Source organism: Podarcis pityusensis (genome assembly GCF_964106645.2).
Source record: "Podarcis pityusensis genome assembly, chromosome: 6".
Taxonomy (NCBI): Eukaryota; Metazoa; Chordata; class Lepidosauria; order Squamata; family Lacertidae; genus Podarcis; species Podarcis pityusensis.
In genome coordinates this window covers 91,678,107-91,704,744 of record NC_138030.1, presented here as the reverse complement: position 1 = coordinate 91,704,744, position 26,638 = coordinate 91,678,107, and the positions used below count along the sequence as shown (strand labels likewise).

The 26,638-nt window shown below is 43.2% G+C and overlaps 2 protein-coding genes across 9 annotated transcripts in view; one reads left to right on the top strand and one right to left on the bottom strand.

Moving 5' to 3' along the window:
* KCNT2 (potassium sodium-activated channel subfamily T member 2) overlaps window positions 1–26,638 on the top strand; it is a 236,073-nt gene that overhangs the window by 61,029 nt on the left and 148,406 nt on the right. For 7 of the 8 annotated variants that reach the window (XM_081012068.1, XM_081012066.1, XM_081012063.1 and 4 more), the window contains exon 2: window positions 20,335–20,414. In XM_081012068.1, coding sequence (XP_080868194.1) covers window positions 20,335–20,414 — 80 coding nt within the window. Of the gene's footprint in view, window positions 1–15,699; window positions 15,807–20,334; window positions 20,415–26,638 lie in introns of those variants that run through there. The other variant, XM_081012067.1, reaches the window with a different exon arrangement.
* Window positions 1–26,638, bottom strand: part of LOC308480537 (sterol O-acyltransferase 1-like) — a 308,289-nt gene that overhangs the window by 232,622 nt on the left and 49,029 nt on the right. The gene's annotated exons all lie outside the window — the stretch shown is intronic.

The following is a 26,638-nucleotide window of genomic DNA, read 5'->3' as shown; positions in this document are numbered from 1 at the left end:
GTATCTCTCTCCTCACACCCTGCCCCACTGTCTATTGCTACATGAGCACCATGAAACTTAAAGAGGACCTTTTCATAATTATGTCCACAAAGGGAAAAGGTAGCATAACCTTTTGAGAATGACATGGACGGCATGGTTGCCTGTGGTTCTAATCTTGATAAAGAGCATAAATCAAAATGCAGAAGTCAGTTATGAGTGAACTAGAAACATACTGTAAATTTAAATGCCTAGTGCACCTGACTAGGTAGGTGGGGGAGAGACCACTGCCTGAAGTCAATGCGGACAGTACCAACCTAGATAGACTAATGGGAGATGTTGTTCCACAGAAGAGGGGCCACCAAAGACAGAGTCGGCCCACAGGCCCGTTCCTCATGAATCTTATTGGGCATGCATAGCACAACCAGAGTTTGCAATACAGTTGGGCTGGTCATTATGAGAGGAGGCATTCTTTTAAATGTTTGAGGCCTAGATTGTTTAGGACCTGAAGTATTTACACTCACATCTTGAATTGGGCCTAGACGACTATGGGAAACCAGTGTAATATTTTCAGAATGGATGCTATATTTGAACACTCCAGGATATCCACTAGCACCCAGACTGCAGCATTTTGCCCCAGTTCAGTTTGAAGGGCAGCCCCATGTGGAGTTCATTACAGTAATCAAACCTGGATGTTTCCAGAAGACCATGGGACATCATCTGGGGAAAAAAGGTCTGTTGAAAGAAATTTGCAATAAATGAAAGAGCGCTTTAAATGGTGCGTAATTATTGTTAACTGATGGGAGATGTTGATGAACTAAGCACAAACAATTGGCTTGATTTACAGCAGTTGTCTGACAGTGGTATCCAAAATGGCATATAATCATACATTATAAATGTGTGCACGTGTTTCATGCATGCAGCAAAGAAAACAAGGAAACACAGAGTACTAACATAGCACAAATTTAGTAGTTTTAGTTTCCATTAAGTATAAACAGGAATGGTTATACTAATTGCATTTTTGCATGGGTGCTTAAGATTGCGTTGTATAACCATTGATAGTAGGGCTTACTTTCAGGAAAGTATGCACTAAATTACAGCATTAGTATCCCAATGGGTTTGTTTTCTGTTTGGGATCCAGCGGTGAACTGCTATGCTGCATTCTGCCTCAGATTTGCATGCCTTTTTGTCCAGCTCTTCTCTTCTGAGTCTTCCTATATATTACTTGTGCATGTTTGTCTGTGTGGTGCTGGCCATTGCAAATGGAAAAATTACCTCTCCATTCTTAGCCAACAAATTCATTGGCTGTGGCTAGTTTAAACAAGGGAATATTATCCATGAATAAAAGATGCCAGTTCTTCGCATTCCTCTGCCTTGGGGCCAAAGTGGTTATTTTGTATATATTTTTCAAGACTGGTTTTCACTGAAGAAGAAAATATATAAATCCAGGGAGGCTGACATTGGGAGCAAAGGACTAGGTGGGGAGAGGTGTTTTCTTACAGTTCAAAATTACCACCATCACCCATGGCAAGCTGTTTTTCCTTCTGTCAAAAATCTTTTTCGTCTTGTGAGTGTATGTTGGGAGAGGGGGAAGCAAGTTGAGGTGATCTTAATTAGAAAATTGGTCCCTGAGAAAAAGATTAAGCAATTCCTCCTCATTGACTACTCTTCCGATCAAATCTGCACCCTCTTCAGACTGCTCTTTGTTACTATTAAATATCTGGAGCCATACATGAATTTGCATGAAACATTTAGCTTGGTCCACACAGTACAGCATTTATCTCACTTTGAAAGCTATGGATTTGCTGCAGCAGAACCCGAAACTAGCATTCTCAAATTACTTCTGTATTGAGCTGACAATAGTGATTACAGTTAATTGCCAGAGTAACTAACTGAGTTGAAAATCTCTCTATATTCTGCAGCCAGCCTACAATGTTGGCTAGAAAATGGATGTCAACGATTCTCCTAAAATTGATGCTATGAAATGAAGCTTCTCCCAGGCTTCACTTTTGGATTCATGTTCAGTTTTCTCTGCTGCTGCTTATATAGACTTCCCAAGATAATGCTGAATGAAATAGATCAGCCTCTGCCAATGTAACCACATGGCCATCTGGATTCCTGTGAAGCTAAGACGAAACACATGATTTTTATTCTGAGCTTGTTCTCAAGGAGCGCTTGAAATGGTGGTGGGAGTTTTCACATGCCACGATCTGGAGAGTCGTACTGCATGCTGAAGAGATCTAACACATACAGGGTTTATCAGATTCTCCAGTCACTGTCCAGCATAGCTACTGCTGCCCCTAAATTCAAATATGCATTGTGTCTTTTTCCAAACATTGCTTCATTTGTATACATGTGGTTTGGAGTTAATCTGCATGTGTGCCGGTGATTTTGTATTAAGCAGTCTGATTAAAATGAAGCTGTGCCTGTTACTTTGGCAGTGAACAAGTCCTATCACCTGAATAAGGGCATATGGGGACAGGCTGTAGTTTGATGCCAGAGCCTGTGTCTTGCATGCAGGAAGTGTCAAGAGTATCCTGTGCTGATAAATAGATATTGGGTAGCAGGACTGGGAAAGACTGCTGGTACGTTCAGTTAGAAGGCGCTATAGCAAAATTGGTGAAGCATCCAAGAACTTCTGCTATCCAAAGCAAGCAGTGCTGATCTAGATGGACTAATGGTCTATATTTTATGATCATTTCACACTATTTTATACACATATGTGCAGGAGCTGTGTCAGGGTAGGAGATCAGCAGATTGAACTGGATGGCATCCTAAAATGCAGGAGGACTGTCTACATTTTCAAAGAAGGACTACACAAAGAGCCCCCTAAGCCATTAAGACGTCTTAAATCCAGAGTCTCAGATTTCCAGCTACACCACTGCACACGTGTATTTTCCTGAATGCTTCATCCCTTTAACCTTGCCCCTTTTAACAAAGTCCACTGGATGACTGAAACTTCATAATCAATGTTTTTATTGAGTTGTTAGTGGCACTTAGTGCAGTATGTATAATGCTAGGGTGCAGAGCTAAAATATCAAAATTTAAATGTAAGCACACTTCTCTTATTATAGATAGACAAAAGCTTTTTCTTCTTCTGGAAATGGGATTTGAAAACAGTAGTTTTGTGTTCTGTTTCTTTATGGGCTTCAAATTGTCTTAGCACTAGCCATTTCCTATAAAACACAATTCGAGTTTGAAAATTCTGCTTTCTAGTAATACAGTAGGCAATAACGACATGTGCAAATGTACAGTTCCATCTTTCCATTTATTTGGGTACCCTTTTTCTTCCTTCTGTTGTGATTCTTCCTTCTGCTGTGTTTTGAATGACATTGAAACATTTATTCTCTGATCTCCTGTAATATTCCAACTTTGACTGTTGCGTGACTGGCATCTTTGATGCTGTAATGGGCTGTATGGTACTTCGAAATGTTAATAGTAAGATACTTCCTTAAATTCAGATTTCCAATTTGTCTGCAACAAAACTTTTTGGTTGTTTTCTGTTCAGTATTGATGCCAACTTTCTCTGGATTACTTATCCATTTTGATATCTACTGGATACTGTTAGCATTATGGCATAACTTAATATTTTGCACAGTCAGATCCCTCTTCTCCCAGAAAATAAACTTCAGTCATATGCCTGTTATTACAATGCCTTTAGATCTCTTTATGTTCTGTTTAAATCGAGCAATTTAAGTTCTGCCAAGTTCTCAGTTGATTCCGTTTCCTAATCTTATTGGAAGTATCAATGATCTGGGGTAAGATTATAATTTTTATCGGCACAATGCGACCATAGCTGCTACAGATCCAATTTAGACATTTTTTCTATCTGACTACTTGCATTTAAAATACAATTTATCTTAATTGTTACTACAGCTTGTTTTTAATTTCTTGTCAAATAGATCCCCAGAAATGGCACTGCCTATTTAGTCAATTGTAACATAGTCCTCGTTACACACAGACACATACATATGTATGTATATATATTTATTTGCCATTTCTTAAACTGTGCAGCTACTATTTCTGCATGCATACTTTATTTAGGGCACAGTCCTATGATGCCTGCAAAGGTTCTAGAAATATCTAATTTAATTCTTGAACCAACCAGGGTTTTTTTTCAGCTGGAGCTCAGTTCTGGCACCTCTCAGGTGGGTGCCATTGCCATTATAAGAGAACAAGGGAGACATTCCTAGTGAGTTTCAGCTCCATTTTTTCTAGAAAAATAGCACTGAAACCAATCATGTTGGATCAATATTGCCTGTACAGAAGGAACAGATCACGCCTGAATCGGGATGGGTCTTAAGTGTTGGTACTTAAAATGAAAAGAAGAAGAAGAAGATGGCAGATTATTTGAACTAATTGATAGGAGATGAGAAGCGACTGGTTCTCAGCAAATCATCCCCGAGGGATGAGGGTGCAAGAGGGTCTAATGTTTCTGAGTGTTCAAATGGAGGAGAATGTAGAGGCTCACGGCAGCAATTCAGAGAGGCCAAAGCAGTGTAGGGTAAAACACACATAACAAAGGCATTTGGAAAGATACACAGTTTTATATGCTGATGCTAAAAGACTTCAAGCCTGGTAGGATGCTTGCTTGTGTAAAAGAGTGCAGATATAGGGGGGCATAACATAAACCTAGACAGCATCTTAAAAAGTAGAGGCATCACCTTGCCAACAAAGGTCCGTATAGTTAAAGCTATGGTTTTCCCAGTAGTGATGTATGGAAGTGAGAGCTGGACCATAAAGAAGGCTGATTGCCGAAGAATCGATGCTTTTGAATTATGGTGCTGGAGGAGACTCTTGAGAGTCCCATGGACTGCAAGAATATCAAACCTATCCATTCTGAAAGAAATGAGCCCTGAGTGCTCACTGGAAAGACAGATCGTGAAGCTGAGGTTCCAATACTTTGGCCACCTCATGAGAAGAGAAGACTCCCTGGAAAAGACCCTGATGTTGGGAAAGATGGAGGGCACAAGGAGAAGGGGACGACAGAGGACGAGATGGTTGGACAGTGTTCTCAAAGCTACCAGCATGAGTTTGACTAAACTGCGGGAGGCAGTGGAAGACAGGAGTGCCTGGCGTGCTCTGGTCCATGGGGTCACGAAGAGTCGGACACGACTAAACAACAACAACAAAACATAAACCTGGTAGAATAGAGGAAAGCAGTGGGGCACAGTTACCTTTGAAAACAATTTTGATAGGAAGAACAGGGAAAGGGTATACTGGTGGTGGTTTTGTTCTGCAAATATTGTTTGGCTCTTTGAAGCCTCCACTGTTGATTCTGCAGGGCTTAATCCTATCTACTGTGCTGCTTAACACCTACCTGAAACTGCTGAGTGAAGTCATCCAGAGTTTTGAAGTGCATCATGAATACCTGACCTTGACAATGGACTGGATGAAGCTCTAAGCCAGAGACATTGTTAGTGGCTGGTTCCTCTGTCTGAAGTGCAACTGTTTTCTTCCTGGAATCCCATTCTAGAAGGAGCAGGTGCACAGCTTGGAGCTCCTCTTGGATTTACTGTTGTCCCCATGGGATGCCCTTTACAAGGTTGGGCTGGTGCCTTAGCTGTGACCCTGTTTGTATGGGGATAGCCTGGTTTCTGTGATCTGTGCTTTGGTAACCTCAAAGGCAGATTACGATACTGGGTTGTATTTTGGCCTCTGTTTTCAACAAGGTTCAGAAATGGCAGGCACGGTCAGATTATTTCCTGGAACTGCCACTCTGAATTTATAACTCCAGTTCTAGCCAAATGCACTAGTTTCCCATTTGTTTCTTCACAAAGCGATACAAAGGCTGTTCCTAGCTCAGGCCCACAATACCTCAATAATCACCTTTCCCCATAAGAGTTTACTCTGATCCAGGGATTGTGATCTGACGTCCTTCACCGATAGCCCCTTTAAAGAGAATAGACCTTTCTGTGGTACCCCTCCCTTGCTCCTGATTTTGGGATGCTCTCCTGTGCTAGGCTAGTGTCAAAATTGCTCTTTTTTTCCTCCACCATGTGAAAACTTACTTATGTGCACAATAATATTCTGGCTTTCAGTGGCTACTTTTGATGTTCCTGTCTGTGCTGGCTATGGGTGGTTCTTTTCTTTTTACAAAGCATTTTTAAATGAAAACCATTTGTAAATTTGTATTGTTTTACTGGATACATTGTTACATCTGGTCATTGTTTTGCTTTTCTTTCTACAAGTTGCTTCGGGGCCTCCTCTGGTTGTGGGAAGTGATGAATAAATTTAATAAAGTTTAATAAATGTATAAATTCACCTCTTTGATAATGTAATAAGCCTAAGGACTATGTACTCCTCCTAGCTTATAAATCATATAGGGGACAAGAAAGGCAAAGAAGCACAGGAAGAACAAAATGTTGTTCTGTGACAACTTATTTGGTACTAATGATTGTGCAGGGCTCTGCAAAATAATCACGTTAACCAACGCACTGGCCTTCCTGCCTCATAAAAAAAAAAAATCCCCTTAATAGTCTATTGAGCAGTCTTGAGTTTCAAGCTGTTGGTAAAAGCAAAACTATACTCAAAACGTGAAAAGACTGTGGAGGTAAATATATCCCAATAAACGTGGGGAAAAGCCTCTTCAAGCTCATACTTCGGAGTGAAAGAGCAGAAACCGAATTCACTTCAGAAGAACACAGAAGAAAAGCATCATGTCCCCCAGACTAGTTCCCTGTGGATCCACGTTTGTACCTTTCCCTGGACTTGAACCTCCAAGCTTCGATTCTGGACTGAGGTAATTGTGCTAGTGTGTGTTTCTAATGTAGACTGGGAAGCAGCGGCTGCTAACTTGTAGCAAGCCCTGTGTATTCATGTTTATGCTGCTGCTACTTTGGTGCTCAAGTAAAGGACTGAAATGACATTCTTATTACAGATATAGCAATACAACAGGATAGTTAAACCTCAGGTTGAGCTGAAAAGTTTGAAGCGTTTTGTACGATCATCTCTTAACATATCGCGTGCATTAGATATTACCACGAAAATAAGTGTTTCTATTTTCCAGGGATAAATTTTGCATTCTTGGCAGACCCTTCCACTTACGTTGATGGTAATTACCTAGGCTACAATTCTGATTTTTGCTAAGTGATGTGAGCACCTGCCTGCCATTAAAAGCCATTAAAAATTAAGTGCAAGACTGTTTTTAGCAAAAAAAAAAAAAAAAAAAATTCTCAAAGAGAGACATCTAAGCCATGTTATTTGAGAGACCGCATTGTAATTTAATTAGTAAAAAAATCTGAAAGGGGAGAAAACACCCATTTTCTTTGGCTCTCCGGTGTTGTGGTATATTTAGGATCCCATCTGCCATGGTGTTTTTCAGAGGTAATTTGAACATTGCTAAACATAGTTGTTCATGCTCCCTGTCATCCTCCCCTTCTTCATCTCCTTCTTTAAATTATTTAATTTCATTGGGAAAGAGAACTTTCTGCTTTCAAGAACACGTTGTGCCTTTTCTATAGGATACAATAGAATTGTAACCTCTGCTTTAGCACAAGGTGTCTTCTTCCAAAGTGTTTATATGGCCTGCCAGGGTTTTTAAGGCACTTGCTGCTATGTCTGGCATTTAAGCTGAATGCCATTTAATGAAAAGAGATATACTCCTATAGAAACCTCCAGCAATAAGGCAGAAGAAAGAACTGAGGGATGTAGATGTCGCACGGAAGCAAACAAAAAATTGACTGTGTATGTTGTAGGCTCCAGACTTCAATGGATTCGTATGTAAACATCCCTGATGGTCCCAGGTGAATTTTGTGAGATGAGATAAATTTGGTTTCTTTTCAGACATACACCACTGAACAGTGACAATTGTTTCTTCAGTTTTCAGCTATCAAAACAACAACAACAACAAAAAAAAACCAGCCTCATCAATTGGTCTGAACTGAGACCTTCATTAAATTCTAGGCATCTACTGTAGCAAATATTTTTGTTTTCTATACATGTTATAATTATCTTCTCCATGAAATGCTTGTATAGAAATAGGTACTCTGCACCATATGTTTAAAGCAGTTGTTTCTTTACGGGAAACAAAGTAAAATTAAGTTTAACATGTTACAGAATGATCACTGAAGAACTTTTTTTTTTTTTTTTTTTTGGCAAGGGCATCATATTAACTGTTGCTCTGTGCATTGATTCATTTTTACATGTGGTTTCTGCTATTTTATCTAAAACACAGGCCTGCTTCCAGGTTGTTTGTTTTTTGAAGAATGTGTGTGACCTCAGCAGTCCTCCTCATTGACTGAGTTCACCTTCTCACTTCTCTTCCTGCTGTCCATTCTCTCCCACTCTGGACGGCTTCCCACACATAAAAACATAGTAAAACATCAAACATTAAAAGCTTCCCGATATAGGGCTGCCTTCAGAGGTCTTCTAAAAGTCAGATAGTCTTTGTCTCCTTGACATCTGATGGAAGGGTATTCCACAGGGATGGCACCACTACTGAGAAGGCCCTCTGCCTGGTTCCCTGTAATCTCACTTCTCACAGTGAGGGAACTGCCAAGAAGGCCCTCAGAGCTGGACCTCAGTGTGTGGGCTGGACAATGGAGGTGGAGATGCTCTTTCGGGTATACAGGGCCAAGGCTGTTTAGGACTTTAAAGGTCAGCACCAACACTTTGAATTGTGCTCGGAAACATACTTGGAGCCAATGTAGATCCTTTAGGACCAGTGTGATATGAACTACAGACGGAGGAGGCACTCAGTCTATGTGGTCACAGTCTCTCTCCCACCCCACCCTAGTGAAATTACTATATCTCTAAGTTGTAGTAATTATTTCTGAATTATCTATACGTATAATTAAGCCTGCAGGAAGCTGGGTCCTCTTTTGTTCTTTGTGGGGTTTTTTTTTGGGGGGGGGGAGTGATTCATTTTCTTCCCAGCTGGGAATAATGCTCTCACAACAGCTAGGTAGTGCAATATAGTATTTTCATTTTACCATGAGACCATGGAAATGTGAACCCCAATATAGTTCACTAACAAAGCAATTTTGAGTAAGAAGAAGGGGGCACGGTCAGGTGCATGATTTTTGCATCAGAAGGTCCCACATTTGCTGTTTAGTGGCAGCAGAAATGGGGAAAGTGCTGATTGCGACAAACCCAGAATAGAAATTGCTGTCTCCTTACACTCCTGTTCTACTTCCAGTTCCTATTTCATGTTCCAATTTTTATTTCATTTTGTTCGCTCAGAAAGAGAAAGCAGACAAATGGCACTCAAAGACATGTGGAATAGTGTTGTTCGAGAGTCTAATACGCAATGCTGGTTTGTATATTAGCACTTGCAACTTTCTCAATTGGTGCGAGCCTCCTGGCAGGTGTTAATCATATTGTTTAATTGCTTTAAAATGATGGATGTAAATGTAGGAACCAGAGGAGTTCTTATTGCATTTTCAGGGTATGGTCTGTAACTGAAGTAATTATTGTGAACAATTATTTCTTAATGTGTTTAAGTCTCACAAGAGAATAACACCAGATTGAGTATAACAACAGCTTATTCACTAAGCTAATTCCTTCAGGAAATATTGTGAGGACTATGAAATGTGAATGGCCCATTGTGTATGTCTGTTTTTCAAGTGGCAATTCAGAGGAAGTGTAACAACACTAAGAAACAAAGTATGTTTTACAAGGGAAACAAATGACAACTATATAGAAGAACTGAATTAGTGATTGACATCAAACTCAAGAGAAAACTTACTAATGCTAGTTTACCTTCTCAGAACAGAGTAAAAGGCTAGTAGATTACTAAGACTCAGCATGGCTTTCTCAAAAACAAGTCATGCAAGACAAATCTCATTGTTTTTTTTGATGATGCTACAGGCTTGGTGGATCGGGGAATGCTGTGGACATAGTGTATCTTGAATTCAGTAAAGCCTTTGACAAGGCCTCCAATGGTATTTTTTGCGAGGAAGCTGGCAGAATGTGGGTGGAACGAGCTAACGGTTCATTTTAACTATTGTCACCCAAAACTGGCTGGGAAAGAGCCAGTGGTGGTGTAGTGGTTAAGAGTGGCAGACTCGTAATCTGGGGAACCGGGTTCGCATCTCCGCTCCTCCACATGCAGCTGCTGGGTGACCTTGGGCTAGTCACACTTCTCTGAAGTCTCTCAGCCCCACTCACCTCACAGAGTGTTTATTGTGGGGGAGGAAGGGAAAAGGAGATTGTTAGCCGCTTTGAGACTCCTTCGGGTACTGATAAAGCAGCATATCAAATCCAAACTACTCTTCTTCTTCTTCTTCTTCTTCTTCTTCTTCTTCTTCTTCTTCTTCCTTTCAGTCTCAGCAAATAGTTGATTGAATAGCCTGCCCTGGGTGTTGTTGTTACTGAGGTGGTAAAACCTACAGTATTTCTGAGTTATAACGCTTCAGTTTGCAGTTGGGAGTGTTCATGACTGGAGGCAACAATGCTTGTGAATACCAGTTGCTGGAAAACGCAGGAGTGGAGAGTGGTTTTGTGTTCGAATCCTGTCTGTGGGTTTCCCATGGGCATCTGACCACTGTGAGAACAGGATGCTGGACAAGATGGGTCACTGGTCTGCTGCTGCTGGCTTTTTCATGTTCTTATGCTCTTTTGATGGAATAGTTGACTAGTTTCCCCTTCTCATTGTAAGGTAAAGGTAAAGGGACCCCTGACCATTAGGTCCAGTCGTGACCGACTCTGGGGTTGCAGTGCTCATCTCACTTTATTGGCCGAGGGAGCTGGCGTACAGCTTCCGGGTCATGTGGCCAGCATGACTAAGCCGCTTCTGGCGAACCAGAGCAGCGCACGGAAACACCGTTTACCTTCCCACTGGAGCAGTACCTATTTATCTACTTGTACTTTGACGTGCTTTCGAACTGCTAGGTTGACAGGAGCAGGGACCGAGCAACGGGAGCTCACCCCGTCGCAGGGATTCGAACCGCCGACCTTCTGATCGGCAGGTCCTAGGCTCTGTGGTGTAACCCACAGCGCCACCCGCGTCCCTTCTTCTCATTGTACTCACCCCCCAAAAAACTAGCACCTTAAGAAGAATTCTAGCCTACTGCTCTTTTAGCATACACTTTTTCCTGTGTTCAGATATTTGTTTTCTAATTTATTTACAGTTCTAGGAAGCATATGAAACAATCATGGAACTCACGTCAATTGACTTCGGTCAAATGTCATTGCTGCATCCTTTCCAGTGCCAGCTAAAAACATTTCTTTTTAGGCAAGCCATAAACTTGACACGTATTTTAAGCTGTAACCTCAGCTTATAATGTAAACTTTTGATTATTTTTATTGATTATTTCCCTCATTTTTGAAACTTGTTTTTAACTTTGATTTTTGGGGGCAATTTTAATGTACAGTATATTGTATATATTTTGTAATCTGTTTGAAGGTTTTACATACAATTAAGCAGTGTATAATTGAAAAATAGGAAAAATAAGTAGCAACAACATCAACAACAGTAGAAGAAAGAAAAGGAGAAGAACTGAAATAGAAAATCTTGTTCCCCAAAAGGGAACTGAATTGTTTCTCTTTCTTGGTCTAGCTCTTAATTCCCAATCTCTTTATCTGCTTCCAACTGTTATTTTGCACTTGTGCAGGGAAGGAGATTTCTGATGTCAGCCATTCTATTTCTTTGCATTGACAGTTGAGCCCTTGGGAAGTTGGAGATTTATGGCTCGTCGACTGGGATGTTTTAAGAGGCGATGGCTTTTCAACACTTGATTCCTCAGGATCTTCCGCACACTTGATGCTCCATAATCTGCTTTTGCAAGTCCTTCCCAGCCTCTGGGTATTCCAAGATCCTCTTTTGCCTCCACCGTTTTGGCATTCACCACCTCACTTTTCATGCAACTGTGAACATTCACCTTTTAAGCAGGGGTTTATTGCCTTCCTCCCCTCCGATAATCTGTCTCCGTATAGCTATGCCTATATTTTTAAGTTCTAGGTTTTTCAATTGTCATTGTTGACACCAGCGACAACTTTTCAACTGAATTGCTTTTGTCAATCCATATCAGAGTGTGAATGAGTGCGTGTAGGAAGATCTGTTGTCATAGATTGAAAAGAATACCTGCTGACTATTTCTTGTCAACAATCAGCTTTAAAAGATATTAAATAAACTGCTTCAGGCACTTGACAAAAACCATAGAATAGTAGAATTGTAGAGTCGGAAGGGACCCAAGTCCAACTCCTGCAATGGAAAAGAATTCAAATGAAGGCTGCTGTGTTTGAAAATATTGATACATAAATTGCCCGTTTCATATTGCTGTACTCATATTTGAGTTTTGCCCCATCTCAGTCTGGACAATGGCTAGCCTACCTTTTAAATCTTTCAGTGCATTGGGGAAGGCAATTGTGCCCTCTCTCGCCCTTCCCCCCTCCAGTATTATTGTCTGCAGTCTCTTTCACCTGTGGTGAGCAGTGATAACATAGTTTTCTAGGTCCAGTACAATGTATGGATTGGATTCTCTTCCCCATTTGCAAAAGCGGATACAAATTTCCAAAAACTAAAAAAAAAAGCGGATACAAATTTCCAACACCTTCAGTTATATACAAATCGTTACCCTCCTGTCTGAGTGGGGTGCAGGACCTGAAGTGAATTGAGGGCCACACACAAGTTAATAAGGCAGGCATATTGTCAATAGGTGAAGCTTTCCCCGTAACTGCATTTCCATACTAGAAAAAGCTTCACCCATTGAATTTCTGGCTGCTGTGCATCTGTTGAAGGTTCAAGAGGCCAGTTCTCTCCCAGTGCCAACCTCAAACCACACAGAGAACTCACGTTTCATGAGTTGCAAACTAGTTGTGCTACTGTAGGTCTTTCTTCAATTGCTGAATTGTAGCCAGCACAAAAACATCACCTTGTGCCATGTGACATTGTTTTGAGAGATGGTTTAATGTTCCTTTAATTGGCTTTAAAATGTACTACAAATAAAGTAAGTTAGGTGCTTATTGCTATTATAATGCTGTGAGTCATCTCAAGGTGCTGTAAATCTCCAGGTCTGAACTTTCCTAGGATGTAAAATAAAAAAGACATTGTAATGGGTTGTCGCAGTAATGAGGCTACCTCTAGAAATAATGAGCCACAGGATCTTCTGCGCTCCAATCGATCACTGTGTAAATTTCCTGTTTTATCCAAAGCAAATTTCGGCTACAAGGGAAGAGAGTGTGCCTGGGATCCGAGCCTTGTAGGATGCATAAATTGCATTCATTTAAGCCAAACATTTCTATCATGAATAGATGAATAAAAATGGATTTTGACAGGATTATTCGGTTGTGAAATGCTCTAATGTGCCAACATATTTTGAGTCTAGACTTTGATGGCAGGTTAGGGTGATTGATGAGTGAAATGTTCACAGACCATGTATCCATTAGTAAATCTCTGCATCGCTTTGGAAATCTTAGTATGGTGAGGTGGAGGTTTTTACATATTGCAGTTCTGTTGCCTTCATTCAGGATTAGTCTGCTGTTTGGCTGTTAGTATAGTACCTTCACCTGAAAGTAATTATTCTGAATATCCATGCTTAGAGGATCTTAGTTTTGGATATTGTAAGAACTTGGCACAGCTGCGAAGAGTAGCAATATTTCCTTAGTAGTTCTAAACAGTGCTTTTTTTCTAGAAAAATAGGTCCCGGTACTCACCATGAAGTTGTTACAGTAACTGCCACACTTTTTAATGATGAAAAAAAGAGGTGCCAGTCCTGCGTACCTTTGAGGAGCTCCTGAAAAAAGCACTGGTTCTAAGTATCAAATAATGCCTTTCTTTGATTTTTGTTCTTGAATTATTCCCCAGAAAATGATAAACATGGACCCAGTGAACAGAAAATTATAAGATGAGCTCTAGGCCACATAGATCTGACAGAGGGTGAGATCTGAGTGCTTTGGATGTCATGATTTCATTCTCCTGTGTGTGTGTGTGTGTATGTGTTTGTATGTATGCAATGGAAGCAGCAAAAAACCTCTTCCTAGCTGCCTCAGCTGCTACTTGGTAGGTGCAGTTATGTGCCCTAGCAAGTGCTCTGCCGGCTTCAAGTTTTATGCCACCTGCTCCAGTCCTTTCTTGCCTGTTTCATCACCTGCAGCTCTAAAGTAACCCAGGAGCTTCCTGGGCTCCACTATGCTAAAGAACGATCATAAGAAGGATTGTGTCAATGGCCCTCATCATCCCACCATTACACAGCGAGACAGGATCCTCAGCAGAATCACTCACTCTATCCATTGTAGGAACACCCAGAGCATTCAGGTATCCATCTGTTTCCATTAGTCTCCAGGATGGGCCATCTTAACTGGTCCCTCACATTTGCAGGGTAGGTCAGCTGATACGAGTCCAAACTTCACCAGGAAGTGGTCAGTCCATGGCAAATGGGTGATTCCTACCTCCCTGTATGCAGACTGCCTGCATATTACTTTATAGTCATCAGAGATCCATTAGTTTAGGATTAAAATTGCCCTCTTTTTGAGCACCTGTGGCACAAATAAAAGAAAATAAAATTCAAAGTGACCAGACAAGGAAATATTTTGTACTTTGAAAGATGGTTCTTTCCTTTCAGGTTGTTGCTGACTTTCAGCACTGCTAATGTGTGAGCAGTTCATGTGTTTATGACTAGTAAAAAGAGCTAGTAACTTTTGAAGATTCCTTTGTGATGCTGTGTTAGTGGGTTAAAATGTGTTGAGAGGTCCCCTTGTGCAACAAGGAGTCCATTATAGAACCAGAAAGGTACAGAATTGTAGAGTTGAAAGGGACCCCGGGGGTCATCTAGTCCGATGCCCGACAATGCAAGAATCACAACACATGGTCCCCCTTATGGTTCGAAACCATACCTGAACCTGCTTAGCTTTGCAAAGGTGCTAGCAGCTTTATTGCCAGAAGGACAACTGAAACTTATCTGAGTGTGTTGAGTTTAGTGCCTTCTAAGCATCGTTGGCCCATTCATCCTCTTCATTCATTTATTGCTTCTTGATTAAACCTATTTATTTGCTTCCCCACTTAAACTGAATCAGTTGACGACTGCATTCCTTCAGGGGAAATTTGTCAGGGAGTGCATGCTAGTGATGGGAACACATGAAGCTGCTTAATACTGGATCAGACCATTCGCTTACCCAGATCAGTATTCTCAATTCTGACAGCAATTCCTGCTGGTTTTGGGAAGAAATCGTCATAGCCCTGTTTCCCCTCATGCGATTCCAGTCATGCACATGAAGAGTGGAGGTGTGGGGAGAGGAGATATATACTTTTTTTCTGGCGGTACGCAACGGCACACAGTATCGCCACCCTTCGGGAGGGGGGAAGGTGGCAGAAGGGCTCTTGGACCCCATCAGAACATTGCACCTCCTTCCCCAAGTCCGGGAAGTGTTTGCCCAGCTTAGAGAAGGAGGTGCTCTGACAGGATCCTGGAACTCTGCTGCCTCCTTCCCAAAATCAGGTTCTTCACCTGAGTGGCAGTGCCCCAGTAGGTGGATGGACGGGCAAGGGGTCTCAAACAGCTAACCCGCCCTCACCATCCAGCATTGGTGCCAGGTTTCACCTCCTCCCCACCATGGGCTGGCCCCCCTGCTTGCTGGTGAGTACCTGCCCTTTTTTTCTAGAATAAAATCACTGGTCGTGGCCCCTCTGTTCCTGTCCCCAAAGTCCTCCAGGTTGAACTTCTGTTGCTTGGAGTTGTGTGTAAGAAAAACACTGGGGTCTAATTTGAATAGTAGAATGTCTGTCATCTGGGCGGGGCTGGGTGGGGGAATAGTAGAATGACTGTCATCTGGGTGGGGCTTCTATGTTCTGCTCCAGAAGCAGCCCCTCCCTTCGAGTGTTCAGTTCAGTTCAGTTAGAGAGGCCAACTGTCCTTCTTGCCTCACAATGTTGTTTTAGTTTCTCTCAGACGGTATGTTACGGTGTTACCATTTTCTTTATTATTAAAGCTTTCTTTGGAATATACGTGAGTCGCTTGCTTTGCTGAAAGAAAACTCTGATGAAGAATGGTGGAATACCCTAAACTGGGGATATTCCAAGTCTGACAGGAGTATTGAGTTTTTTAAAATCACCCCACCCTCCACAATATTGTGTGCAGTACTTACATAGGCTCCTTCTGTGATTTAAAAATCTTCATTGTGACTGGAATCGCAAGGGAGAGGGTAGACAAAAAAGGCTTTTGTTTAGCCCTGCTGTTTGAGCTCCTTTCAACTGGGAATTGAGATCCACATTTACACAGTCAAAGCAAAAGCATGAGCTCTGGCCCTTACGTAACGTACGTGTAGCGCTGGAATTACATTTAAACCTAAGTAAATGTCAGGCAAGGATTGAACATTTGTTTCAGCCAGCTTCTGAGAGTCCTTCTCTTTTCATTGAATGCTATATAAAAGGTAAAAAAGGTAAAGGACCCCTGGATGGTCAAGTCCAGTCAAAGGTGACTGTGGGGTTGTGGCACTCATCTCGCTTTCAGGCCGAGGGAGCCAGCGTTTGTCCACAGACAGCTTTCCAGGTCATGTGGCCAGCAGGACTAAACTGCTTCTGGAACAACGGAACACCGTGATGGAAGCCAGAGCACATAGAAATGCCGTTTACCTTTCTGCCACAGCAGTACCTATTTATCTACTTGCACTGGTGTGCTTTTGAACTGCTAGGTTGGCAGGAGCTGGAACAGAGCAATGGGAGCTCACCCTGTTGCAGCGATTCAAACCGCTGACCTTCCAATTGGCAAGCTCAAGAGGCTCAGTGGTTTAGACCACAGCGCCACCCGCTATGTAGCCAAGGTCTGCTGGGTTCCTTTAGTATATCTGTAACTTACCTTTCGGGAACTGAGTTCTTACATCACCTTTATGATATTAGAGCCTCATGAGTGTTGATGCTTCCTGCCTCACCACAGTAACTTGCATCACTCCAAACCACATAATAGGAGTGACCCACACTGTTGCAGCTCTCCACTCAAGCATCAGTTATTCAAAAGCTGGGGTGTATGCAGTGTAGACACAATGTGGGGTTCTTCTGCTTAGTCCCAGGCTTCACATCTTACCTGGAGATTACAGGAAGGAATGACATGGCTGCAGAACTCTATCATTGCTTTTCATAGTCTAAACTATGCACCTCCAGACTGTCTACCTGCTTGTCGGCCACCTTCCTTTTATACTTCCTGCTGTGGGTATTTTGTTCTAGTCTTGTGACAAAGAAGGGGGGAGGGCGCAGACTTTGCCTGGAGGACCCGACAAGTTGTCATTGAAGTATGAAAGGGTGTTGAGGCATTCAAATAATCAATTGCTTGCCTTTTGCCATCCTTGTTTGTCATGGAAACTATCGCACAGGAATGCCAATCTGCTTGGCAGCTGTGGTTGCTAAGGAATGAGAAGCAGGAATAGGGCACTATTAGGTTATCAGAGCCACTCATAATGGGTGCTTTATAGAAAAGCGATTAGCTCCCCCACTCGCTCTCCTCATTAGCATGCCATCACCTCGCACTGTTAGCCTGCTATTCTTTTATGTCACATGAGTGCTGTAATTTTCCTCCTGAAAATATAGGTATGCAGCTCAAAACCACCTGAATAAAGTGGGAATACTTGCTTCCTTTTTAAGTTAAATTACCAAGGCTTGTGAACTTGAATGCCTTTATTCACCTACTTAAAATTTTCTGTGAAAAGTAGAATCTGCGGTTTTGAATGCGGCATGGCATCAAACAATGTGAGGATTAAAAGTGCCACTATATTAGTCACGCTACGGCTGAGTTTATACAACTGGTTTCCTTACAGGGTAATATTTCCAAGAGGAGACCCTTGGTTATAGAAACATTTCCACTGCCAAGCCTTGGGAAAACCACTAGATTTGTTCTGGGAAAAACTGATCCTTGGATAAACTTGCAAATTAGCATTGTCTCTGTTAAATTGTGTGTGAACCTAAATACATAGCCAGGCCTTGACTTATTACCGTATTTTTCTGTGCATAACACCCCCCCCGGTGTATAAGATGACCCCTATTTTGGGGGACCCAAATTAAGTAAATGGGGGGAGATTGGTCAGAGTTGTTGAGCTTTTATTTGGGAGGGGGGAGGAATTGCCGCCAATCGCTCACCCTCCTGACTGCTGATAAACAATCACAGGCCTCGCCGAACCCAACAATTGTCTGCCCACTCACTGCCAGCATCCACCAATCGCCTACCCAATTACAGCAGCAGCCAATCGCCAGCAGGCCTTGCCGCAGCTACCAATCACCCGCCCAATCACCACTGACAATCTCCTGCTCACGGCTGACACCAATCGCCAGTCCCCACTCTGCACTATCTGTGTATAAGACGACCCCCAATTTTTAACATTATTTATAATAAAAATAATCATCTGATACACGGAAAAATGTGGTACATAGGGAATGTCGGGTACCTTTGAGGCTTATGAGAATGCCAGCTGCCCTGCTAATGTGTCCAACATTTCTATGAAAGTGTAGCGACAGTTCTAACATTAGAAACATAAATCACCTTCACACATTATAGGTGTGAAAGGGTTCCATGGATTTCATCCAGCTATGTTTTACACAGAGCAGACTCACTGAAATTAATAGACCTTGGTTATTTTTGTTCATTAATTTCAATGAGTCTCCTTGGAGGAGAACTAGCTTTCAATGCAACCCCATGTGTTGAAAGCAGTGTTCAAAATTCCCCAGGTGCCAGGCACATTTTGCTACTGGTGTCGGTCCAGTTTCAACTAGGTAAGGTAAAGGTAAAGGAACCCTGGAAGGTTAAGTCCAGTCAAACATGAGTATAGGGTTGCGGCTGTCATCTTGCTTTCAGGCCAAGGGAGCCGGCGTTTGTCCACAGACAGTTTTCCGGGTTATGGGGTCAGTAGGACTAAACTGCTTCTGGCACAACGGGACACTGTGATGGAAGCCAAAGCGCATGGAAACCCTGGAGCCAGCTGACTCCTGCACAGCAAAAGACACACATCTTTGCTTCTGTGTTGCTGTGTCTTAGCCCTCCATCATCACATTAAGGAAAGGAAGTGTGGACATCTTTGACTGTGCTGCAACCTTTCCAAATGGAACTCACAGACCCCAGTCTAAAAACCTCTTCCCTAGCCCAGAGTTAATGCCATTTCGATTTCCACTTTATGTGTTTCTTTCTCCTCCTTGCATACTGGGGCAAGTACGTTTGGGCTGCGGGAAACCCCTGTGCAGACTGAAACCTTGACTATGTGGTCTCAACTCCTGTGGAAGACTTCCCGATGGTAGAGGCCCACGCCTAAGGAGTGGATGTCAAGGGTGAGAGGTGGAACCTGGGGGTGGGAGCGGCCTGACCCCCATTAATTTATTTGTTTATTACTTATTAAATTTACATACCACCCTTTCTTTGAAGACCACAGTGTGGACTCTCCTCATGCATATAGCATGTGAAGGGGGCTATATTACCCAAGGGTAAAAAGTCAAGGGTAGTACTGTAGATTCCAGCATATTAGGTGACTGGGCATATAAGAGGACCCCCAACTTTTGCTGTTCAGTTTTAGAGTTTTAGAGTTATAGAGTTTGAGCGCCGCCAGGAGCAGAGCATGCACCCCTCCGCTGCCTCTGCCGTCGCAGCAGCAGCAGCAGCCCGAGGCGAGGCGTTTGGCAGGCGGGCGGGCGGGCGAGCGCCACACTCGGAAGGACGTTCCACGTCCCCTTCTGTGGGGAGGGAGGAGGAGCGATGGCAGAAGGGGCACCTCTGCTCACCGGCTCCCTCTCCTCCTTCCCAACGTGTATACCCGGCGTCTACGACGAGCCCCGACTTTTGGGGTGATTTTCCAGGGATATGGGACGCGGGTGGCGCTGTGGGTTAAACCACAGAGCCTAGGACTTGCTGATCAGAAGGTTGGCAGTTTGAATCCCCGCGACGGGGTGAGCTCCCATTGCTCAGTCCCTGCTCCTGCCAACCTAGCAGTTTGAAAGCATGTCAAAGTGCAAGTAAATAAATAGGTACCGCTCCGGCGGGAAGGTAAACTGCGTTTCCGGGTGCTGCTCTGGTTCGCCAGAAGCGGCTTAGTCATGCTGGCCACATGACCCGGAAGCTGTATGCCAGCTCCCTCAGCCAGTAAAGCGAGATGAGCGCTGCAAGCCCAGAGTCATCCATGACTGGACCTAACGGTCAGGGATCCCTTTACCTTTACCTTTATATAAGCAGAATGGGGGTGGGGCAGGGGTGGGGTGGGGTGAGGACTCTGTAAGAGGGCCGTACAACTGCTATGCTTATACCACTTGATGCAAAGCAATGCAGCTGAATTTCTGGCCATAGTAACTCCCTGGAAATATGTTTGAAGATGCTTCTGAATTTTACAAAGTAAGTTTGTGCTCGTGGTTTTTATGCTGGGCAAACGCTGAAAGGCCATGTATGTAACTGTCGTGTCTTTGTATTTAACATGCTAGGCTCAACCTCCTATCTAAAGTTTTTCTTTTCTTTTTAGAGTACAAGTTGAATTCTACATGAATGAAAACACATTTAAAGAGAGGCTAAAGTTATTTTTCATCAAAAACCAAAGATCAAGTAAGCATTTTCTCTCTCTTACTACGTGTGGGTGTAATAGCGCTTCCTCTAAACCCGGGTTTCCTAAACTTGAGTTGCCGTCTGTTGTTGGACTACAACTCCCATCATCCCTAGCTAGCAGGACCAGGGATGATGGAAATTGTACTCCAGAAACGGCTGGAAAACAGCATTTGGGAAACCCTGCTCTAAACAATAATGCTTGCTGGTGATAAGAAGTGGTTATATGTTACATCACTAGGGGACTGTGGTCATGTTCATTACTTTTGATGGGTCTATTCTGAATAAATATTAATTGACTGCCACCCTGTGTTCCCAAATTCACATTCTGCTTGTTAGTTGTTTGTTGCTTATGTATTTAATCAATTTAATATTTGCACAGCCTCAACAGTGTCTTAATGCTGCAAACGTTCCTCATCCCATGCTCTTAATATACAGTGATACCTCAGGTTAAGTACTTAATTGGTTCCGGAAGTCTGTACTTAACCTGAAGCGTTCTTAACCTGAAACGGGCTTTCCCATTGAAAGTAATGGAAAGTGGATTGATCCGTTCCAGACGATGAAAAAGCACTCCCTAAAACAGCAATTTAACACGGATCTTACTGTTTCACGAGACCATTGATCCATAAAATGAAGGCAATAATCAACGTACTGTACTATAAAATGAAAAGGACAGTATTTTAGATGAAAAAAAATAAAATTTATTTCCAAACTCACTGTTTGGAGGGGGCTCAGGATCCTCTTCTACAATCACAATCAGCTTGGCTCCCTGCATTCGTGGAGGCCTCAGAGAGCTCCTGTGGCTGGAGCCCAGTCACAGAACCTCTGCAGGCACCGTGGATGCTGGGGCTTGGCTCCCGACATCCGTGGAGCCGCTCTAGGCACCGCGAATGTCAGGGCTTGGTTCCCAGCATCCGCGGAGCTGCTCTAGGCACCGCGAATGTCAGGGCTTGGTTCCCGGCATCCGCGGAGCCGCTCTAGGCACCGCGAATGTCGGGGCTTGGTTCCCGGCATCCGCGGAGCCGCCCTAGGCACCGCGGATGTCAGGGCTAGGCTCCCGGCATCCGCGGAGCCGCTCTAGACACCGCGAATGTCGGGGCTTGGTTCCCGGCATCCGCGGAGCCGCTCTAGGCACCGTGGATGTCAGGGCTAGGCTCCCGGCATTCGCGGAGCCGCTCTAGGCACCGCAAATGTCAGGGCTTGGTTCCTGGCATTCGCAGAGGCCTCAGAGAGCTCCGTAGGCCCTGCCGATGTCCGGGTTTGTCTCTAGGCAGCGGTGAGGCCTCAGAGAGCTTGGACAACTTACGTCCAGGTTACAATCGTTCCGTAACACGAAAAAACGTAAGTTGAAGCGTTCGTAACCTGAGGTACCACTGTATAACCATGATGCTCTATAAAAATCCAGGTGCTAAAGACAAACAGATCTAGGCACAATGCCACAATAAGAAGAAAATCTTGCTGTGTTTTTCCCCTCTTCAAAGACTCAATTTATCTAAGATGCACTGTTTTGGGGGTCTTTTTGGGGGGGGCAGGGATTAGCAGGTCTCTCACTATATCTTGGCCAATGAAACATTTCTGGAAGTGCAGCCTACAAACAGTGCCAGCCTTAAGATAGCTGAAGCAGGCAGCTTCCTTTCATGGCTGCCAAGAAGTATAGGAATCCAGCCAGAGATTCTGGTGGATATTTCTACAGCAAGTTGAATATGAGAGAGTCCAAGTCAGACCAATGCCCCAGTTACCCTACCTAGCATTGGACCTCTGGAGTCCCAAGCATAGATATCCATTTTAACTTGCATTCCTGAGCATTGCGTTTGGGTCCATCCACGAAGCGTTTCTCTTATGCACTCATACGTGCAATTAAAAGTCACATCGTTTTTCCTATTAGATGTAATCCTCACTCCCTCAAGTGAATTTTTAATTTTAAAATCTGCCATTCTAGGGAAACCTGTAAACACTCTCCACCTATTCTGTCCGGTCTTAACCTCTTTAGGTCACAGTCTCATTTTTGAATGCAAATTCTACAATAATGCTATAATTGTTTGCTTGTATCAGAGTCAAGCTAAAGAAGGTTCATGCATCAGTAGCTTCCACTTCTGGTTCCACGGAGCTATTTTTGTGGGACTTTGAGTGTTATCTCTAAGCTACGTTGAAGCCACTTGAATTGCATCTGAATGTCAAGTCACTCTTAACCACTTGAGTTCAAGTGTATGTTTGTTTGTTTTAAATCAGTTGGAGATTCTTCATGATTCATAAGACTGTATCTGGGATTCTTGGAAACATATGCTTTCTGATTTTATATATACTTAATGAAAAACGTTCCTATACTACTCACCCATAAAATATGGCAGCAATCATGCAGGCAGTAGCCATTTACATGTGTCCAGTTGACACGCGATCATGCACACACTTGTCATTTCGAACCAAAAAGTGGCCCAAAAACGGAGCAGAACAGGGCTGAGGCTGGGCTTATGTGTGCTCCACCAACACAGACAGGGGTCAGCAACAGAACCCCCAGGCAAAATGTAAAAGCAGCACAGAACATTCATGAATTATTTTTTTTAAAACAACAGCATAGGCCAGTTGATGGAAGGGGTGGGGAGTATTCAAGAGATGCTTGAATGTCAAAAGCGTGGCTGTCTGCTGAATCTCTGCTAGACATTCACAGGGAAACCAAAATGCTTGTTTCCAAAGCTATTGTACTACCAACCTTACTGTATGCTTGTGAAATGTGGACCACTTATAAACCAACTCCTCAAAAGATTCCATCAACCGTGTCTCCGAAATTTTTTACACATCCTTTGGGAAGACAGGCGAACTAATGCCAGTGTACTGGAAGAAGCAAAGATCACCGGTGTCAAAGCAATGATTCTTCAACATCGACTTCGTTGGACTGGTCATGTTGTGTGGATGCTTGATTATCGTCTTCCAAAGCAACTACTGTATTCCAAACTCAAAAATGGTAAGCATAATGCTGGTGGTCAACAAAAGAGGTTTAAAGACTCTCTCATGGCATATCTTTAAAAAATGTAGTATAAACACCAACAACTGGGAAACACTGGCCTGCGAGCGCTCCAATTGGAGAACACAGCCTTTACCAAAGGTGTCATGGGCTTTGAAGACACTTGAACTCAGGGTGAAAGGAAGAGGAAGGCACGCTTGGCAAACCCGCACCGTGATCAACTCCCGCCCGGAAACCTATGTCCCCACAGTGGAAGGATGTGTGGATCCAGAAGTGGCCTCCACAGTCACTTATGGACCCACTGTTTAAACCATGTTTGTGGAAGACAATCCTACTTGGCTATGAGTGATCACCAAAGAAGAAGAGAGGAGTGTTCCATAGAATGGGGCCAGCGACGTTAAATGCCTAAATTCTAGTTGAGGCTAGGCAGGCATCTGTAACATGGAGGACCACCAACAATACTCCTCTGGATGATCTCAGTAATCAGACTGGGATATATTGGGCTGGGATTTTAGAGCCCTCACTTCTTCCAGACAGTTTAAGGCAGTGCATTGTCAGGAGCTGGAGTCAGGCGTAGGTCAGCAAAAAACAATAAAGAACCCAATGTCAGTGAAGTTAACTCTTTATTCAAAAAACAAAGCAGCTCAGTCCTAGTGGTCTTGCCCCAACAAGGCAGCTGTGGCCACAGAAGGTCCCTGCCTTCCCACCACTCTCTAAAGCTGCTCCCCTGGTTCCTTCCCCAGAGCCTAAGACTCCGTCATCTTGTCTCTCATTGTTCTGCTGTCTTCATTTCTCCGCATGTTCTGGGAGATCAGCGGGGTAGAGAACTATTCATAGCAGCAGGAGGAAACTCCCTAGATTCTCCAGCTGCCTGCCTCAACTCTGTCTCTTGGCCCCCCTCCTCCCCTGCCTCTGAGTCTGGACTGCCTCTTCCTGCTCACTAAACCTTGTTACGTCTTCAGCTTCCATCATCTCCTCCTCCCAGTCTGTTCCCTCTTCTCCCTCCGACCATTCATTGTCATCCCACCATCAGTCCCCTGTCTCTGAGCCTCCTTCCCAGGGGGGTTCCTCAGCTGGTATCTCCCACCACTCCTCTGCAGTCAGCTAGTCCATGGCATGTATGCTGAGTTCTCACATGGTCTCTTGACTGAGCCTCAGATCACACTAGTTTTCAGCAAGGTTTCTGCCTTGTGTGAATCATGCACTGGACCTACTGTCAATGCTTCTTCAGTTCTTAGGTCTACCTCTTACATTAATGTCTTAACTGTTTTATTTCTTTTATAGTTGCAACCCAGACTTTCTACTCAGTCACCACATACAGATTTTGCCAGAGCCAATTGTTCAAATATTATGCAGAGTATATAGCCTTTCCCCATTTATTTATGTATTCAGGGAGTCAAGATTTTCATTACTTACACAATAGCAAAACAACAAAAACCTTCGCCGGTGTAATAGTCCTCCCTTTCTGCATCTGCTCTGCATCTCCTATGCTTTGTTCTGATCTTTATACTACTTTGAGAGCCAAATTTTCATTAAGCTTCAATTGAAAATGCTTAGGTGTGAATGCTCCCATAAACAAAGGCAAATTGAGACAGGTAATTATGCAAAGGTTATTTTTGATAAAGGGGTAATGACTGGAGCTTGAAAAGATAACTTAATAGAATCTCTAATTCTGCACCTGCGCACATACATTTTCCCCCAGCTTTTGCCAGTTTGCTGAAGGAAAATTTCCATTTGCAAGTGCTGTTTGAATCCATCACTAGGGTTTGCTGTCAGTGCCGACCAGGAGATTGACGCTGACAGCCAGTTCCTTTGAAGCTGTCACCTGACATCATAATGGCATCAGTAGTCAGAATGGCCTGTGGGGTTGCGGGAGGTCAGGATCCAGCTCACTAGCTGGAAAAGGTTCCTCACTACTCTGTATAGAGGGGCTAAAGCGGATTTTGCAAGATATGGACACAGCATGGAGGCCACTGCAAATCATCCCCCTTGATGGCTTTCATCCATCAGGGATGCATTCATTTGCTGTGCTGATCAGGGAACATTATCCACATCACTATAGAACTTGTACATCCTGTGACTTTTGGAAAAAGTCATTCAATCTAAACACTGAACAAATGTGTACAAACCTCACAAAGGGCCACTTAAAGTGACCTTCTCATGGTGGGTGAATTGTGTGCCTGGGCCAAAAGCAAGTAAGAAAGATATTGAGCCAAGTGATAATTGTGCTGTAACATCAATTGTTTCATTAGACAGGTAATCCTGTAAAATTCAAAGGCTCACATAGAATCCTCTGACAAAATCGATCCTAGACATTGTAATTAAACTTGCTATGCCTCTGAGCTGAATGAAAGTTATTTTTTTATCCTTGATTTGAATTTTCTGCTTGACTGCCAGTGTATCTTATTACGAGCAATACGTAGTTAGAAAACCAAGGTTCGTTTTCAGCAAAGGTTGCTTGTCTCCTCCCCACCCTGTTGGGTGTCTTTTCCCCCCACCCCCAGCAAGAGGTGCAGGTGTGCATCTTTGTGTCTGTGCATTAAATGAAATTTCACGCCACCTGTAAAATTCAATTCAATTACCATTAAAACCATCAGGCTCTCTGAGTCTTCAGCTCCCTGTCCCCCAGAGAAATAGAAAGCTTCTCTTAATTATGTTTGTTAGTAATCCAGAATAGTAAAAGATCTGCAATCTTTTTATTTGAGTCGTCCAACGTTTTTATTTTTTTTAAGGCTGCAGTTCTAAATATACTTCCTAGGGGAAAAGACTCATTGAACTCAGTAGGATTTACCACTTTGCAATCTTGAATTGAGCTACAATACTGCTTGGTCTTCTCCAAGAAATGGAGGCAAACCTTGGCTAACAGCAACAAAATATTTCTGGGACTTTGGACAAATGGATGCAAAGAAAATGAAGGCGCAGGACTATTTGGGTTTGTGAGTCTGCATAGTTGGAAGCCAAAGTAAGAGAAAAAGGATTGTCTTCCCATTAGAATTCCTGTGCCATTTGCTGGAGGAGGGATGCACAGACCTTGAATCTCACATCATGGTTGCCATTTGCCTTCCTGCCATGGAAGGCAAAAGTAAAGGACCCCATGTCATTTCATAGATCCAGCTGAGATGTTTTTGGGAGTCGTAGATGGCCGAATCAATGTGATACAGGAAACTAACATGATTTTCTAGAAGACTGAATCAAGTGTCCATCCATCCCCCTTTTTTTGAAGGTGGGGAGGGAGATTTGTGATGGTAATTTCTGCACGCATATGGGC